The sequence below is a fragment of the Anopheles aquasalis genome, chromosome 2 (assembly GCF_943734665.1).
Source record: "Anopheles aquasalis chromosome 2, idAnoAquaMG_Q_19, whole genome shotgun sequence".
NCBI lineage: Eukaryota > Metazoa > Arthropoda > Insecta > Diptera > Culicidae > Anopheles > Anopheles aquasalis.
In genome coordinates, this window is record NC_064877.1 from 43,760,001 (window position 1) to 43,777,500 (window position 17,500).

At 47.5% G+C, this 17,500-nt stretch overlaps 2 protein-coding genes across 2 annotated transcripts in view; one reads left to right on the forward strand and one right to left on the reverse strand.

Moving 5' to 3' along the window:
• The first annotated feature begins 1,059 nt into the window (after positions 1-1,059).
• LOC126575041 (uncharacterized) lies at positions 1,060-1,599 on the forward strand. The gene is made up of 3 exons (XM_050235538.1): positions 1,060-1,321; positions 1,378-1,397; positions 1,453-1,599. The coding sequence occupies exons 1-3, from the start codon at positions 1,060-1,062 to the stop codon at positions 1,597-1,599; spliced, it is 429 nt and encodes a 142-aa protein (XP_050091495.1).
• A 1,526-nt stretch (positions 1,600-3,125) lies between these two features.
• LOC126581038 (furin-like protease 1, isoforms 1/1-X/2) overlaps positions 3,126-17,500 on the reverse strand; it is a 78,715-nt gene continuing 64,340 nt past the window's right edge. Inside the window, exons 9-12 of the mRNA XM_050244454.1 lie at positions 16,817-17,500; positions 13,893-14,068; positions 13,677-13,767; positions 3,126-4,208 (exon numbers count right to left, since the gene is read on the reverse strand). The exon at positions 16,817-17,500 is cut by the window's right edge and continues 786 nt beyond it. Of these exons, the coding sequence (XP_050100411.1) occupies positions 3,316-4,208; positions 13,677-13,767; positions 13,893-14,068; positions 16,817-17,500 (1,844 nt within the window). The 3' untranslated portion in view covers positions 3,126-3,315. The remainder of the gene's footprint in view (positions 4,209-13,676; positions 13,768-13,892; positions 14,069-16,816) is intronic.

The following is a 17,500-nucleotide window of genomic DNA, read 5'->3' on the forward strand; positions in this document are numbered from 1 at the left end:
TCCGATGAATGAATCACAGTAGAACGAAATAAACAGCTCCTATCAAACCCCACAGATGCGGAACGGGGGTGGGGGGGATGGGTAAACACAACTCCAACTCCAACGATGCCTTAAGCAACCCCCCACTTCGCAGCTGATTGAGCAAAGTAATTGCAGCTTTCGAGCCGAAAATAGGCCTGCTCCTGTTCGGGGCGGAATTGAGGCTCGAGTTATCAAAACATCGGAATCACAGAAGCCCTTGAATGGCGGAAGCTAAAGCGGTTATGCGTGAAGGGAGCCAATGCCGATTTCGCTTCGGACGGATCTAGCAGGCCGCTACCGAATGTCGCTGCCTATTTTGCCTGCTTCCTGTCCTTTCCCTTGGCTGCAATGATTACAGTATTAGTCAATCTTCACTGTAAAACATGTATGCCGGTTACTACCGATGACTCGGATCGACAGTGATGGCCGATCGCCGATTGGCGAAAGCAAGAAAGTGGAAAGCCTAAATGAACCATGCGCGTTCGATTCGCACAATAACCACTGCCTTTCGACTGATAGCTGCTGCCAATAGCCGATGCTGTTCGATTATCATGCTACTGGCCGTCTAGACTACGAGGCGGGCCGAATCCTTAATTTTAACTAGCCACACAATCGGTAGGTAAAGCTAGCATCGCGAGTTACGCAGTGAAGAATCCTCTTCAGGTACTACTGCTGAGGTACCGTTTTTCAACCTCAACTCTGGCCTCGGAAATGGCGCGATTCAAAAAGCTCCCGTAACCATCCATGTCCACGGAACGGCACATTGTGCAATTATCAACGCCCGGCCACTATCAGTGACGGTGCCGAGTAAGCATGTCGCAAGCATGTTTCACTCCGCTGGGGGCTCCCCATTTATCGGTCAGTCGATCGGTAGCTTCAGTCGCGAGTGCTAGTGTACCAACCAAGATGAGCTGGCGTTCGAACCAACAGGAGCCATACCAACACTCCGACGTGTACTCTTCGCCATTGGATGGCCACACGCGTTCCCTTCCAGGCACCGATCATTCTTACTCGACAGGAAACACCCCGGTGTACGCCATGGCAGGGAACAGCAGCAGCAGCAGCAACAGTTGCTGTACGAGTCCCACCGGCTTCGACAGCTACGGTGAACCGATCGCGAGCTCCTCGATGGACATTCAGCTGCTGAACGATGAGCAGGAGCAGGCCTTTTTGGGCGATCTTTGTGACAGTGTCGGCGAGGCGACACCGTTGTCCACCTTCAGCTACATCAGTGAGTACATTTGCTCCAACAACATCGACATCTGGCCCGGTGAGGTGCCGAGTGCTGTGGTAGCAGCTGGTTGCGGTGTGACGGCACCACAGGAAGGGCCGAGAATGACGAGTGTGCAGGTATAGATCGTGTGGATCGCGATCGTGTGCTAGTGCGCGACAGTGTTTGATCTGCATTTCCCTCTTTCCCCTTTCCGGCAGGCTGCTGGCCAATCGGCGGCGGCTGGATGCGTCCATCAGCAGCTGTTTGTGCGGTGCAAGCGGATGCTGGAGTTGATCGTGGCCCGGAATGAGCAAATCATTTCGATTCTACGCCAGAAACCACGACCACCGAACGGTGTGCATTAATGGTTTGTGCATTTGTGGTACAGGAGCGGGATGGATTCTACATAATAAACGTGACGCACATCCAACTTGCTCAACGGAAAAGCCATGTCTCTTCATTCACCAGGACTCGGCGAGGATCAGCAACAAAATGGCGACGTTTCGGCAACGATGCGTAATTCCGGGCCGTGCTGATAGAGCCGTGAGCTGGCTAGCGAAGCGGAATTTCAACTTATCAGCAGCAACGTTGGACAGAATGGCTTCCATAAATCAGTCTTGCGCGAAGATACTTGCTTCGCACCGCGTCCCATGATCGTCCCAGTGCTTTATTGTCCCCATGTGGTCTTGCCGTTCGCCCGGCGAGTGTAGGTCAGTGCGTTGTGTCAACAAATAGAAAAGCCGAAACCGTGCCGCTCAAATCGGGTGCACTGATAATGGGTTTCAAATTAATAAGTGCGGCGTTTCTGGTCCTTTACAACACGATTTGTTTACACGCCCATCCTCCCTCCCACCGGTGGTGGTGGTGGTGGTTGATTAGTAGTCGGTTAGTAATGTGGCAGATGAACTGTCGACCTTAAGTCGACGACAAATTTTCAATATTCTCACCAAAAACCCGTGCCGCGCTTCCGTTTGTGGTGCTATCGCTAAGCCGTTGTTAGTAGATGCCGCCCCTGCAGCCGATCGGTGGCATAGGGGCACGCGATCCGGACTGCCACTTGTTTGAGCTGTGGCGTCTTTGAAGTGTTGGGACGCCGCCGAGATAGGGCCGGTACGGGAGACTGATCGGGATTCAATCAGGTCATCACTATGTCTTTTTTATTAATTTGAAGAAAGTGCAGTCTCTTCTTGCTCACAGGGCCGTTTTTCACCTATTTTAGTGGACCCTGGGGAGTGGGACGATGGAGCCAATGCACTGATTAGGTAAAATAAACAAACAAAATAAGTAGAACGAACGTACTCGCGGCACTTTAGATTTAGTTAGAATGTCTCTACAGTAATCGATAGTAAGTAACAAGCATAAGCATATTTCTTAGACATATTTTTGAATTCTGAACAAACAATCTTCAAAAAATGTTGTGTAAAAAATGTTAATCAGATCGGAGCAAAACCGACAAATGGACACTGCACAATGCATTTGCACAAACATGCCCTCGTGGAATCGATGGTGTATTTTCAATCAAATTTCATCAAGCTGCATCCTAATATAACGTTGTAGCATGGTACGGCAATTGTGAATTAATTCTAACAGTTTTGCCACAAAAATATCCTTAATAATGAACCATTCAGCGGTCAGAGTTACTCATTTTCAATTACTCATTAACACATTTTTAGGAATTGGGGTTTTTTTGCTACGATTTTCAGTGGATGCTGGTCAGGAGCAACAATTTTGAATTTATTATCATAAATCAACGACCAAGATAATGAAGGAAGGACGCAGAATGTAAAATGTCACGGTTTCTTAAAATAAAATAAAACCACTCTTGATTGAGCATTTCTTTCTATCGCTAGTGCACACTAGCAAATGGACACATTGCATCGCGGCATAATTGATGTAAAATGCTTTTTATTTCGTCTGAACAACACTATCTTCTCACAATTAAAAACGGATTGCTATCGGTTGGTAGTGCAAGGGTTCGTTATGATCACTTTAAAATCCCTTTGCCACAACATAATTCATTCGTTCACATGACACTATCTAACGCTAACGAATGTAGAACCGTGGCTCCACTATCGTGACTATTATCGCTCGATCGGTGCAATGATCTCCGTTGAGATGGAGAACAAATTGTCCTCGTAATCGTCCTCGTCGTCCTCATCTTCGCTCGCCCCACTGTCCACGTCCATTTCGTTCGTCTGCACACGATCGTAACGGATGCTGGCCATCGTGGAACTACCACTAGGGCCCCCATCACCCCCCAGCTCTTCCAGCATGCCACCTGGCGTACCTTGGAAGCAGCGGCTCCACAGCACATAGATCACACCGAAAGCTCCCAATAGTACGAGCGACAGGAAGAACAGGGCCATCAGATACGATATGGTAGTGGTCGTCGTCGTCGTCGTGGTCGCCGATGGCGGTGCCGTTACTTCCGGTCGTACAAGAGCTTTCAGTCGGCCCCCACTTTCGGCCGATGGAGGCCGTTTGGCGTTAATTGACACACAGATGGCGTTGCCGGGTTGTTCACCTTCCGCCGTTGGCTTTACAATCGTTTCGAAGCGAAAGGCTGCCTGGCACTTGGTGCAATCGGTGTGAGCTGGCCCGCTACACGTCAGGCACGTCGTATGGCACAGCCGACAATCGTCCTCGCGTGGTTTGTGGTGATTCGGGGGGAGAGCGCCACCGGAAGCTTCCGAGGCAACCATCATCGGCCTCCCAGCTGACGAGCCAGGAGAAGCTGCCTCATCATCGAACACCTGTTGGCGTGAGATGGTTCGTTTACGCAGCGAAGAGGGCGGCAGTGATGTTTGACCGTTTGTGATTGCTTTTTCGTCGTCGTCGCCGTCATTGGCGCCATCGCGGTTTGATCCTGCTGCCGGTTTGCTCGTTACTGTGGTGTCGTTCTGGGAAGCGTACGTCCCCGGAGGACACTGTAGGTAGCAATGTCCTTTGTACAGGCGTGATGACGGTTGACACTCTGCGTTGGAAGACCAAGCGGAGGAATGGTTAGATAACTGTCATGAGTGTTCGATGACTTGATTGATGAAATGGTCACTATGTCCATATGACTTATCTAACATGCAGCACTTCCTTCCACCTTCCCTAAACACACAACGCATTCAATGAGCACCGAAAACCTGCCTAACGTTTATTTTTAAAGAGAATCCCTAGCTTTATCAAATCGCCACATAAGGAAGCAGTCAAATGAAAGTAAATTTGCGGGAAGAATTAATAAAGAAACAAGTGCATTTGCTGAGGCAAACTAAGAAACCAGCAAAGCGAATGAGAAAAGCAAATGTACATGCAACCAAGCACTAGCGGAAATGGCTACGAAGCAGATTTAGTTGTTAGAAATCTGTTTATGCATCTCTATAAAAAACCCTTCGATTAACACGTTTTCATTTAACAAATACACCGTCATGTCGTTAGTCCGTGCAGCTGAGGAAATTAAATGGATTTAAAGAGGATAATAAAAGAGGTTAAAGTGACAAAAAAAAACACAGACTAAAGAATACCAATACGGTGCATGCGAACAAAACTTAAGGTAAAACTATAGCCTAAATACTCAAATTAACTCAGAAGACAAGTAAGATTCAATCGGTTTTGTTTAGGGCGCGGCAAACAAAACGAAATCAAAACATTAAATCAACACAATAGCAAAGAGTAATCAAACCGAAACTGGGATCGCAGCCTTCTTTCTTACTTCAATCCAGCGGAAGTTAGTGAACGGATTTGAATAAATTTTGTTACCATCAGAAAGGGAGAAATAAAAATAATCAAATTTCGTTTCCCATTGGTAAGCGTTATCATTCCCAACATGGTCTCCAGAGTGGTGGTCGAGTTGCGGTCGAGTTGGTCTCCGGCGGGGCGTGATTCACGTTCATCATGCAGCTCTACGTGAAGGAGGGGGTTTTGTTTTGTCCCAGTGTCCCAGTGTGAAGTAGATAAAAGTACATTCGTGCGCTCGTTGGTGTATCGTATCGTTTCGTTGGGTTTCGTTTTAGGTTAACCTTATGTTGACGCCTTGGTGGCGGTCTGTGCTTCGATAGTAGTTAGATACACTAACTTTCCCGCCAAGTTCCGCTGCGTCACTTCATCTTACGTGTTAATCTCGGATGCGAACTGAATAAAGTCCCCGCTTAAAACGCGATTATTACACTATTGTTTGGCTGTTATTCATACAACAAAAAAAAGGAAACAATACTAGAGCGTTTTAGGCGAAACACTAGATGGCTACAGAACGTAATCACAACAACACGAGGTTCCACTTAAGAAGGTAAAGGTGAATTAAACTAAAAAGGAATGGTGGGGAGCAAATGGTAGCTAATAACCTTTTCCGGTGTCCGGGAGGAGGGCGGTCCGGGATGCTCGATCCGCACTAGTTGGGAGGGAAGGCGTCACTCGTCTCGCTCGTCTCGGTTTCGTGGTACACTACACACACAGCACAGTTACACGATAGCCGCGCAGGGCCTGTGGAAGGGAAGGAAAACGAAAAGGCCCACCCCCCCGGTACGGTTCTTCCCCTTCAAAAAGTCTGTCCTGGTTGACTGGACCGATGGCTGGTCTGTACAGCGATCGGTAGATGATGATCCCGTGTGATTTCGTTCATTCGTGCGATTTAAATATCGCCATCATTTATTTTGTCCCCCATTTTTTTCTGTTTCCTCTCTCCAAATTCTACAACCCATTCATCCGCCTGTAACCGCCTGTGTATCGCTACCATACCATTTACCCTACATACAGTTAATCGTTCGCCTCTTCCTTAGTTTTGTTTTGGTTTTTCGGGTTTTTTTTTTGGAAAAAGGAAGTCAAACTCAAGGAGACAAAAGAGAAGACCGGCAAACAGCATACGCACCACCACCTTCCTGTTTCCTTCTCCCGTTGCTTTGACACAGTTCGCGCGGTACGCCGCAATTCTTCGTAGCTTCTTCGTTTCGAGCCGTCGGCTGGTTTTTGGGCAGGCGGACGAGTGATTCTGGCCCAGGCTTTGCTCTCTTGCATGCGATCGAATTTATTACCCTAGGAGTTTCGCGCGGCATGCGGCTACTAGTAGGTTCTAATGCTGTGGAGTGGCTCCTTTCTGTTGCAGCTGCAGCTGGGCACTTGGAAGAGAGTACGCTCGAGGGTCAGGGCCTTAACCGTTTTGATCCACCAGCAATCCGATCGCCGCTCGCTCGCGCTCTTATCGACAACTTACCGGCTAATGGATAAAGTCTTATAAATACATCGTTTCACGCTTACGCCTCACTATGCTTCTCGTTTACACCTATCTAAATACGTGGGGGTGGGAGGAAGGGGGGCACACTACACCACTCAGGGAAATGGGGAATCCACAACATTCGTCGCCATTCGTCGCTGGGTATCGTGACGCTGCGCTGCGTCTCCTCACTCCGCGACCATTTTACATTCCTTTGGCTCTAGTTCTGCACGCGAATGAATGGAGTTTCACGTCGTGTTCTTTAGCTGCGGCTTCTTATGGTTAATTTTAAAAGAGTTGAATTTGTTATTTTTTCCTAAATTTTGTCTCCAATAATTGATCCTAATTGTGCTGCTGCTTTTGATGCTGGTTTGTGTCTGGGTGTGCGGGGCAAATTGTTTGAAAACCACCATCGTAACGAGATTTCGGTTTGTTGTTTTTTAATTTCTTAGCTTCGATTGATTTATCTATTTCGCTGCGCAAAATGGCAACGCATTTCATTCTCTTCTACTGGTTTGTTCTGTTGCTCCCTCTCGAGAATGCTTATTTTGTGCGATCAAAGGAACGTGCCCCGCGATGCAGCAGGGAAAGGAGTTATGATACAAGACGAACGGTGACCTCTACAGGGGATCGGGGGTTGCGCTCTTGTCTTTTCTTTTTGGGGGGAAATTTAATCGCATTTTCCTAGCATCCGATTACGTTTAAGTATGCGTGTGTTCGTTCACTGTTTTCGGCCGGAATTATTTATTAAACTATTACAACTAGCGGCGATCGGCGGCGATGCACAAGGCCCTAAGGTAAGGTTGACCACGATCGAAAACTCCTCCCTTCCCTCGGTCGGTATGGAATTCTTTTAATTGTCACTATGCCCGGCTACGTCCTTTCCGTTTTTGTAACTGTTCGCTTCCTGTTTAGATCTGATCCGATTTGTTACTCATCGCAAGGGCCACTCGTTGTGCAGGGATTACATGGCGAACGCGCGTGTGTTTTTCTTCAAACGACGCGCAAAGAGCGATGGGGCAGAGTAACAGGGCGAAGAATTTGCAGTATTTCCCGAAAATGTAAACGTTTTCCTATGACTAGACGCCTTGTTTTCTTCTACTAGGTGCTATGTGTATTGAGAATATTGTTTGCAAACTATCGCCTGACGCTATGTTGTGAGAGTATTCGCTAGGTGTGGATGAGCAGGGTAAGTGATGTGTTCAATCGAACGGCCACGGAGTTGGAAAACCAAAAGGTCGATTGGTGAACGAGCATTTTCGGTACGATTGACACGCGCCATCAACACGGCGAATCAGTTGCGAACTTATGCAGCAACGTAAGACGAACTCGCAGTGTATAAGCGTACATGAGTTTAGTTCGATCCGACGAGCAACAAGAAACCGTGTACTAGAAGAAGCGATATGTTCATTCCCGAGCTACTACAGAGCACAATAATGTAATATAACATTGTGGAAAGTGAAACGAACCGATCCAAGACGAGGATTGTGTAGGAACGTACGTGCACGATAGTTTTTTTTTAACTAATGGAACCCACTTTTGGCGAAAGCAGACAGACTTAAATAGGCTGGAGGCCGGATATGTGATGCTACCTTTTTTATATGCTTATCTCTACATGCTCCTAAATGATGAGTATAACAACGTGAGCTCGGCACGAAAACTGATCGCACGACGCACAGCTAACCAACCAAAAAAGCGATATGAATGATTGAGCGTAACAATCAGATAATGTATCGATCGAATGTAACGATATGGATAAGTAGTGAGTGATCTGTTGATTGTATAGTTAAAACAAAGAATAAAGAAAACAAAAACAGGATCGGTGGCTGCGATAATCCAACTATCCCGCTACACACCCCATGTGTGAAACAATTCAATTCTCATCGTATGTTGTAAATAAAAGATAGCTCAAATTGTAGCTTTGTTTGTGCAGGCGTTTGAGATTATTTTGCCAAAATCTTTCTTACAATCCTTCTTGCAAGCGTAGTGTTGTGTTTTTACTAGCTGTTTGAATAGATTTGGCATGTAATAAAATTTTCTACCACATAAACGAACTCATTTTGTTCTATATTCTAGATGGATAATGCAAACCATGTTGGCATCGGCGAATTTCAGTGTAATTACTGTGTTTAACATGTAACAATTTGTGATGTGTGCAATGATGAAAAAAAAAACCACAGAGCCTCAACTCGTACGGACACTTTTGAAGTCACAAATCAAAAGCCGCAAACCGCATTGGGGGTACCTCAGTACACCCCAGCGATTCGATCCGATCCGAGAATTACCGACCAGAACAGTATGCCAATAATGAACGCTATTATGAAATATGTTGGGATCGCTTTTATGTGGCAAACCGAGATCGATGATTGGCGTAGGATATCGACCATCATTGTATCTCACTGATTTGCAATAAAAATCGAAAAGGACAGGTTCCAGTTTTCCCTGAAGAACGCATTGACCATAACACACCGCAGCAAGGGGTGAATCACATTAGGTTACGAATGGCTTAAACATGAGCCACCCGCTCTCTTCTTCATCTGAACTTTGCCATAACCTTGGTCAGGCGGGATCATCCTCGGATTAGCAGCTTCTACTTTACCACATGAGCAACTGTGCACGAGTGTGATGTTATTGTAGCGAAGAGCGATTTTTTTTGTCTTTTTTTTTCTCGGCCAACAGAACACTTCTCGGCCACCCACAAAACCATTCGTAGTGAAAGCTGCGCTCCTCTTCCTCTATGGTCCTATCTCAGAGCTTATCGTCTGCCTTCCACATCGCCGGTCAATGTTTGTCTGGTGCTGCGCAGACTAGCCGACTCGCCAGCCGGACCGCACCAGCCAGCCACGGTGGAATGAGCTTCTTTTCGACCTTGCTAAACCCATTGTCGGCCACCATTTGCATAATGAAGGCGCCTGATTGCTCGAGATTAAAAGCTTGAAAGCGAGAATAAATTTTGCCCGCTTTCAATTTGGCTCGCCCCGGTCGCCCACTTTTCTCGACGGACCCCGGCGTTGTGTGTAGCGACGTTGCACCGAGATGCGCCCCATTTCAAAGGTCATTAGAAGTGGTGGAAAATTGCATTGCATGGAAGTGTGGTGCTGGTCAGCGTGGTACGACCGGAAGTCATCCAGTTAATCACGGGATGCCCTCGTTGGCGTTCTCTCTCGCTCTCTCTCACACGGGTGAATTTAATGCAAATTTGCTTCGCTTTGGGCTAGGTTGTGGCTGTAATTTTTGGGCAAAGGAAATCGTGATCGCACATGGCATGGCGGACGAGATAGTGTTGAGATGCACTACCGGACCTTTGAAAATCATAGAAATTTAGACGGAAAAGCTAATGCTTTCATGTTTGTAGTACATGAATGTTGCTGGCCATTCCATTGCCAATGAAGGGGTACAGAATTCTTCGATTTGACGTGTCGGTTCTCGGAACAAAAAGATCCCGACAGTGGTGGATTCGATTAAATTTCCAGTCACACAGCGTCAGTTGGAAAGCTAATCGCTTTCAATCTTCAAACTGGTGCTATGGTATCCAGGAAATGAATACAAGGATTTTCGCTGATTTTGCGTCTGTTCAAACTCGGCCAGCACCGTGAGCTTCCTTCGATTCAGTAAATGAGGGAGAGTGTGAAAGTGATCACAAAACACCGGTGCTGCCGGTGTGTTATGATGATCAAACCCAGCGGTCAATCGGTCGGCCAGGGTTTTCCGCCAGTTCCATTTGTTTGCAACTAGCGAATGCTAACTAGTCTAATGCTCAAGATTTGTCGCAGTTGTAACACTCTGATCGCTCGTAATGACGAAGAGTCCGACTTTGAGCAATATGTAGAAGCTAAACAAAACCGTCAGACAACATATTGAAAAAAGTGAATTGAAAAAGCGTGACGCATAGTTGCACGAACTATTGACACTCATAAACAAGCAGCTTAACCTCGCACCCGTTCCAGCATCGCACCTATCACGACCGACCATCGACCAAGAGAGTGGCAAAAGCCATTCCCCTTTTGTTTGACAAAAAGCAATCATTTCGGTATTGTACCGTACCCAGCCCGATGAGAGAAATCGAAAACAAAACACCCATAACCAACTGACGAGAAAAACAAATGACTTCTCGCCGTCGTCATCGTAGTCTCTCGTCATGTGCCATGACGTTGGATGTTACCCATACCATGTCGGTGGTATGGGCTGGCGGCGGTAAAAATCAATTCAGAAACATATACCCGGGCGCACTCCACGTTGAGGATGCCTGCCATCGATCTGTACTCGCGGTGATGAACAAAATAATCTGGTAATTTTCAATGGATTGGAACTTCAGTTTGGGCGCTATCGACGGACTGCGAATCGCGAAACCTGCTGGCAACAAAAGTCAGGGTTCTAAAATGGCAAGAGAAGCTTTACACACTGTAGAGAACGGTGAGCTATTCGCTTAGCTTAGTGATGGTTTTTTAGGTACCGATCAATATTTCCAATCGATCGATCGACATGATGTGCTGCGTTGTCAGCGACAGAGATGTGTTCTGGGACACTGTGATAGCAATGGAGATGTGATGATGGTACGGCTAACCGCTTCGCCATTGCCGTATGGAGCGCGCAAGCAAAACGATGAAGCTCAAGAGCTGAAACGCAGCATCATCGCCATCATTACGCTGTTGACACAATCTACCATCGGGTGAGCCGATTTCGCTCTCATGCAGCATATGGATCGAGGAACGAGTCGAACCGAGGCGAGTTCAATGAGAAACAATTGGTGCTGCTGCTGCTGAATGGGGTACGAGCGTGCGCGACATACTGACGGTGGATTAATAATAGATTTTCCCTTTTCCCGATGGGCCCCCGCGTATGTCGTACGCTGTTAGGATTAAGGATCTAGCAGTGCCATAGCCCAATCCCCTGGCACCGACAACTCAATCCCAGGACGGGATTGGAACTTTCCTAAAAACAAACAAAAAGTGCAGATGCTTGATGTTGCAACGATTGCAGAACAAAAGTACTTGCCACCAGCTTTTGGATGCGTTGCATGCAATTAAAAGCTATCGTAGCATGATTGCTGAAGTCCTTATAGATGCATACTCTACACTTTTTCCGCGTCTGCCTCGGTTTGATATTAAACTTTTTGCTCCTACTTCTCGCGATAATTCTCCGTTCGTTTTCTAATCCGTTGCTACTACACCGTTCCATGTGAACTTCAGCTTTTGACCTTTGTCGGCGAGCTGATTCATTGAGACACCAAGAATCGTCACCTGACACCCTCCACGAAGTGCTGCGTTAGCTGGCTTGGTACTGCTGGTGCTGTAGTTCGCTTTCTTTCAATTGATTTTCAAGAAAATGAATTTTAATGAGATGCACACCAGACGCTGTCCCATTTGCATTCGGGTAGCGGGTGTGTTTGGAGCCGGCTGTCTCTATTTAATCGAAACGCGTACCAGCACTAGCCCTTCGAAAGGGGTCCATTAATGATCGTCAAGCACGTTCACCACACATGCTGCCAGATGGACTGAAGCAGCAGACGGGTTATCTGGCCGTCTCGGTACCACTGCGAATCCAAAATTTAGCTCCTCCGGACGAACGGGACGGACGGGAAGGAACAAACGAAAAAAAAAATAGGAATCTTTTCCGCTGACTTCTCTTGCCAGCTGCAGAGTTCAATTGTGCCGCTATATAAGGGCGAACGGCGACTTGGTGTCATCGCTATGCAAATCAAGTTCAGGGAAAGTGGATCAGTGCCGGTCGCTGGGTTAGGAAGCGCTTCGCGAGAAAGTGTAGCCGAGTCCTTCGCGAAAGGAGCGCCACAGGGGCTGCGCTGCGAACACTCTGTTTGCATATTGAGTAGCGTAGCCGGCATAATAAGCGCTCTTGCCGTCGCCGTCGTCGTCGTCGTCGCTCGAGGGATGGTGGGAGCAGCAATTTCGCTTACCCCAGCACCCCCAATTCCTTTCATCCTTTTCATCACCCCTGGTTCAGTGTTGGTTGCATTGCGAAAAACAAAGGAAATCCCCTGGAAATGGTTTCATAGAAACGGAAGATGCTGCCACACCACGTTACGGTTTCACTCAACCGTTTACCAATAATGCGACCCGGATTGTGACCTATTAATTAAGCCCATCATTTGTACTGGATAAAGAACGCCCCAAATCGGCCCCTCTCGCCCTTCGCTTCACCCATTTAGTCTTTCGGCGAATGTGTGTGCAAGTAAGTGTGCTAAGGCGAAACAAATTGAATTTTGACTTCGAAATTGGAAGAAAGGAAGCCGCATGGCCGTATTTCTCTATCCGTTGCCGCGTTCACAGCATGAGGAAGGGTTGCATTTGGTAGCGAAAAGCAGGATTATCGCATGAAATTGTCTTACAACTAAAACGAGCAATAGGAACTCCACCGCCTATCAACAATTGATCGATTTAAAAGATTTCTGTATCGGCTTTTTGTATCGCTTGTGGAATCGCTGGAAAAGCGGTGAGTAAACGAACTCACAAGCCAGAAGGGATTCGACCGTTGGATCAAAGAGTTTGGTAGCATCCGTGATTGTGAAGATGAAAGTGATGCCATGAGGTACCCTAGAGGCCTAGAGGGATGTGTTGAGGGTGCCTGCTTTAGCCTCCGGAGGCGCATTAGCCTCCGTGCTTTAATTTTATGTTTCCCTTGTTCTTCGTTTCGAGGAAAGAAATTTGTTGCCTAAAGCTGTTAAAACCGTTTCGAAAAAGTGGCGGCTCCGATAGCGCCCTCTCTCTCTCTAACTCCACTACACGACGACAGCGCACAACGTGGGCGCTGCTGGACAGCGATCACTGTACCCAGGGGGAGAATCGGATATCGGTTTTCTAGCCATCTAACCGGGGCATCTGATTAGTGTATCCTAAAAAGGGAGTTGTATCCGTGTTCATTCACTCGATTAGCGCTCTACCGTCTTGGTGCCTTTTTTTGCTGCCCTTCTGTCGATCATTTTTGTTTCTTCCATTCGCCACGTGGACCACGGGTGTCCATTTCTCTGGCCTCTTTTTTCGACTAATTGGACCGAAACCCATTGATTTCTACAACCAACCCCACGAATCCCCAATCCCACTGATGCTCGCCGTCGCTCTCTCTCTCTCTCTTTCGTGTTCAGCGTTTTGAAAAGGTTGCGCGCCGACTGGTGCGGTGCTTGCGAAACACAAACGGTTTACGATTACCTGCTACTACGAGTATTACTACTGATTGAGCTTACTTGTCTGTCGGAGTAAAACTGTGATAGGAACATAACAAGCAGGGACAAACCTATGCAGCTGGCAACACCGAAGCTTGCGCACGATGTTGCCGTTACGTCGTTGGATACGGTGCGCTGTGCTTCACCGTGTCCCTCACTTATCTGTGGATTGGGGAAGGGAAAAATAGAAAGATAGGAAAGTAAAAACAAAAAAAAAACAAGTGAGAATCCGCCATACAAGGACAAGGAACATTGTCTCAGGGCCCTGAACCCGGTCGGGGACTCACCTGCTGCATATCACGCCACTGATCACTGGTGACGCCACTGTCGAACTCGAGCGCATTGTGCTCCATTTCGCCACCGAAATTGCTGTCGAAACCCGGCTTACCGAAGCGCACCGGATCGTTTGGTTGGGCGGGCGTTTCTGTGCCATAGAAAATGAGATCCCATTGCGTAATTTGTGCTGTTGTGGTTGTAGGAGAAAGAGAAAAAAAAGGGACGGCAACAAAATATTAATTAAAAGAGTGTTCAATACAGCAGGGAACTTCACTTCGACTGCAGAACTCATGGTTTTTCGGTTTAATTGCTAATTAACAGAAATGCACACAAGAAATTGCAAAAACTAAATAATACCGTCTACGAGAAATTAAAATAAAAACTAATAGGCTATCACCCCAGAGCCCCAACAATGCAAAAAAACAGGGAAATGGAAAAAACATATTCGGTGGAAAAGAATCACGCTGGATAAAGTGGAATGGTCCTCTTCGGGTCTCGCACACGAAACGAACGAAAAGCCAGGGAAAACGTTAAAAATAATGATGAAAAGCGGCTTGCGGAATGCCGCACCCGATAGAAGGAAAATTGAAAGCAAGGCAAAAAACATGATGATGGTTGAAAAACAATTAACAAAACAGCTCTTAATCCGTAATGTCTGCACGATACGACCGTTACCGGAGCTGTAATCCATATGGCGGAGCATAGGCAGATCGCTTGGTGCGTTACTAATCCTCAACGGAGTGTTGGGAGTGTGCTAGCAATTGCTCGCAAAAAGAAGGAAAAAAAATGAAATAACGAGTCCAAAAATACCTTTCCGCATTCGCAGCGCAATCCATGATGCGCCGTTGGTCGGTAATCTCCGTTTTTTACTTTATTGAAAAGTTTACCACAAATCGGTATCAGTAGCAGCAGCAGTTCCATAGAATGATGGGATGCGCCTCGTATACGCACAAGAACGGGAATAAGAACACCCATTTGATGCGGCCAAACACAGTGGAACGACCACGACAATATTGGGAAACAACAAAAAAAAAAAAAACCATTTTCTACAAACATTTACCGCCAAATGCCGCAACGGCGAAGCGGAAGGAGCTAGAGCCGGGAGGAAAAGTATCTTCTAAGCACACCATAATTAGTTAATTTAGTTAATGTCTTGTGAAAATATGCGCAATCTTGCCGCTCGGCTCGGCAGCACAGACCAGCACGACGACAGCGACTACTTATTATGTCGACTTCCGTCCTCGAGCCGCTCTCTTGCTCTTCGAGTCTTTAGCGTCGATCGCGTGCGGCGGACGAGCGTGCGTGCCTGTGCGGTTCCGGTATGTGCGATCCGGGTGGAAAACTTTATCGTTTTCTAGCACCGCTGGGCCCCCAAGTGTTTTGGCCATTGGCGCGGGGCGAACAAAGAGTTGGCGCCTTCACACATACCTGTAAATGCCTGCAGTTCCTAGCATTCCGGTGGTGGTGGTGGGGTTGTTTGCTCTAGCATAGCTCCACACCCACCACGTACAGCACAACTCAACGTCCGGTTCTAGACTCTCTGGGCAGCAAAAAAAATATATATACACGCGGTACACGGATGCAACCCGAACCGTGTCTGTTTGTGCTCGCCTGTGGATTGCAGTTTGTGTGGCTAGCGCGCGTGAAACGAGCGAGCGAAAGTTGTTCGGTAGTCGGTTTGGTGCCGGTTTCCGGCACCACTAGCTTCCTCTTTTCACTGGTGTCGTTGTGTCACTAGAGGAGCGACTTACTTCAACCAACCAAGAACCAGAGCCACTAGTCAGCGTATGTGTGTTGCTGGGCGGTTGGCGCCGCACCCAGCAGCGTTTCTCGGCGAATCTCGGCTGGTCTTTGGAGTTTGGAGGTGGTTTCGAGGAAAAGTTCATCTCTCCCGTCTCGGGTGTTTCCCGGACACATGACCTTTTGCTAGGAACCAACGGACATGTTACCTCCCGTTGACCCGTTTCCTTGAAGCGTATAAAAATCACGATCAAATCCGTTGCTAGTGCGCGGAACGACAAGAGAAGATGGCTAGTCGTCGTACGTGCGAGTAGATAGTTGTTGCGATTAACAGGGCAGTGTGTGCTGCTGGGTGTGAAAGATGTTTCCGAAAGATCAGCAATTCGGTGTTTACCTTTCATTCTCACTGCTCCCCAAAGTATATGCCCTTGGGGGAAAAGGTTTACCTTAATGTGAGAGCTGGCACGAATTTCCTATCGAGATCTTTTCTGTCACCTTTCCATGACCCATTGACAACTCTTGCCTTCAGAGCATGGTGATATCGTTGTTAATTATATAGCTATACTTAGAAAACAGCTAGGACTGTTCCATGCCTATTTTTATCAAGTTGAGGACAGCCAGTTCGCGGTCCATTTGACCACATAACTTGCGGCTTTATTAAATTTGCTTTTTCTCACCAAAGCCAAACCAAAGCAGAGAAGAAAGGAAAATTTCAAAACTAATCGCCGCGCCGGAAATACGAAATGATGTAGCTCCGTTGCCGAAATCCGATGATGGAGGCGCCCATCGAAATGGAGGCGCCAGGTAACCGGTAAAATACTTCCTTACTGTCATGAGCTTGTAATAGACATTTGGTAAATGGAGTGATTTCTTTTTTTTAGTTGGTATCTTACGGACGGAGCCGTAAATATTAGAAAGATAGAGGAAGATAGAGTACAATCAGTAGAGGGAACAGGCATTTCCTCCTTCCCCAGGGACCCTTATACCGGGGGTGAAATGGGGTGAATGTTGCTAAAAAAATGATTCTTCATTCATTTGGCTTCATTCAATAATGAAAATATAATGTGAATAAAAAAAAAGACAACAACAAACGAACAGAATCGTCAACAAACGATATTGAACCAAAGAACGAAAAAGTTTTGAAATGAACCCAACAGCAGCACGAGCAGCATGGCTCCATCGCTACCACGCGTACCCTTGGTATGCTTCTGATCGCTGGACGACGAGATGAAGGAGCTCTGGGTGCGGCTGAGGTAAGGGGACGACACGTACGACGGTGGCATCGGTTGGAGGCTGGAAGAGATCTTGCGCGGTATCGCATCGATGATGTCGGAATCGGGAAAGAAGATTTTGGTGTTTGCGCGTGACGGTTTGCCAAGTGAGGCAGGTGCTGCCGGTAGTATCACGCCGGGTGAGGCCGAAGAACCACCGCCGCCACTGGCCTTTACTCCAGGGCTTTTACTGTTGCCGAGCGTTTGTTGGAAACCATTGGAACCGGTTCCACCGTTGCTGGCACCCGCTGGGGCCAACGGTGCCAGCGGAAGCTCCAGATGCTCATCCCGCACGGACGAGTACGGTTGCAGTTCCGGGTAGAAGTGCTGTATCTTATCGTACTGCTGGAAGACCTTCGGAATGCGGGCGTTGATGGAGGAGGCGGCCGGATAGCGGTCACTGAACGCGGGACTTGCGGTTACGGTCGTGGCCGCGAGTGCGCTCGTTGAACCAACGCCCGTCCCCGTCAGCTGTCGATCAGAGGATGACAGCGTGGTTAATCCAACACCAGCTGCCGTTGCCGCTGTGCTGTGGTCGCCGGCCGTGGCACTGACCGTGGTGCTTGTGGCTTTGCGTCCCGATGAAGCGGAGGAAGACGTGCTGGATG

Excerpts from the sequence above, each read along its gene's own strand:
- LOC126575041 (XM_050235538.1), top strand. The coding sequence starts at position 1,060 with ATGGCAGGGAACAGCAGCAGCAGCAGCAACAGTTGCTGTACGAGTCCC. Across the intron at positions 1,322-1,377 it reads GAGTGCTGTGGTAGCAGCTG|ATCGTGTGGATCGCGATCGT; the intron begins GTTGCGGTGTGA and ends GTGCAGGTATAG. Across the intron at positions 1,398-1,452 it reads ATCGTGTGGATCGCGATCGT|GCTGCTGGCCAATCGGCGGC; the intron begins GTGCTAGTGCGC and ends CCTTTCCGGCAG.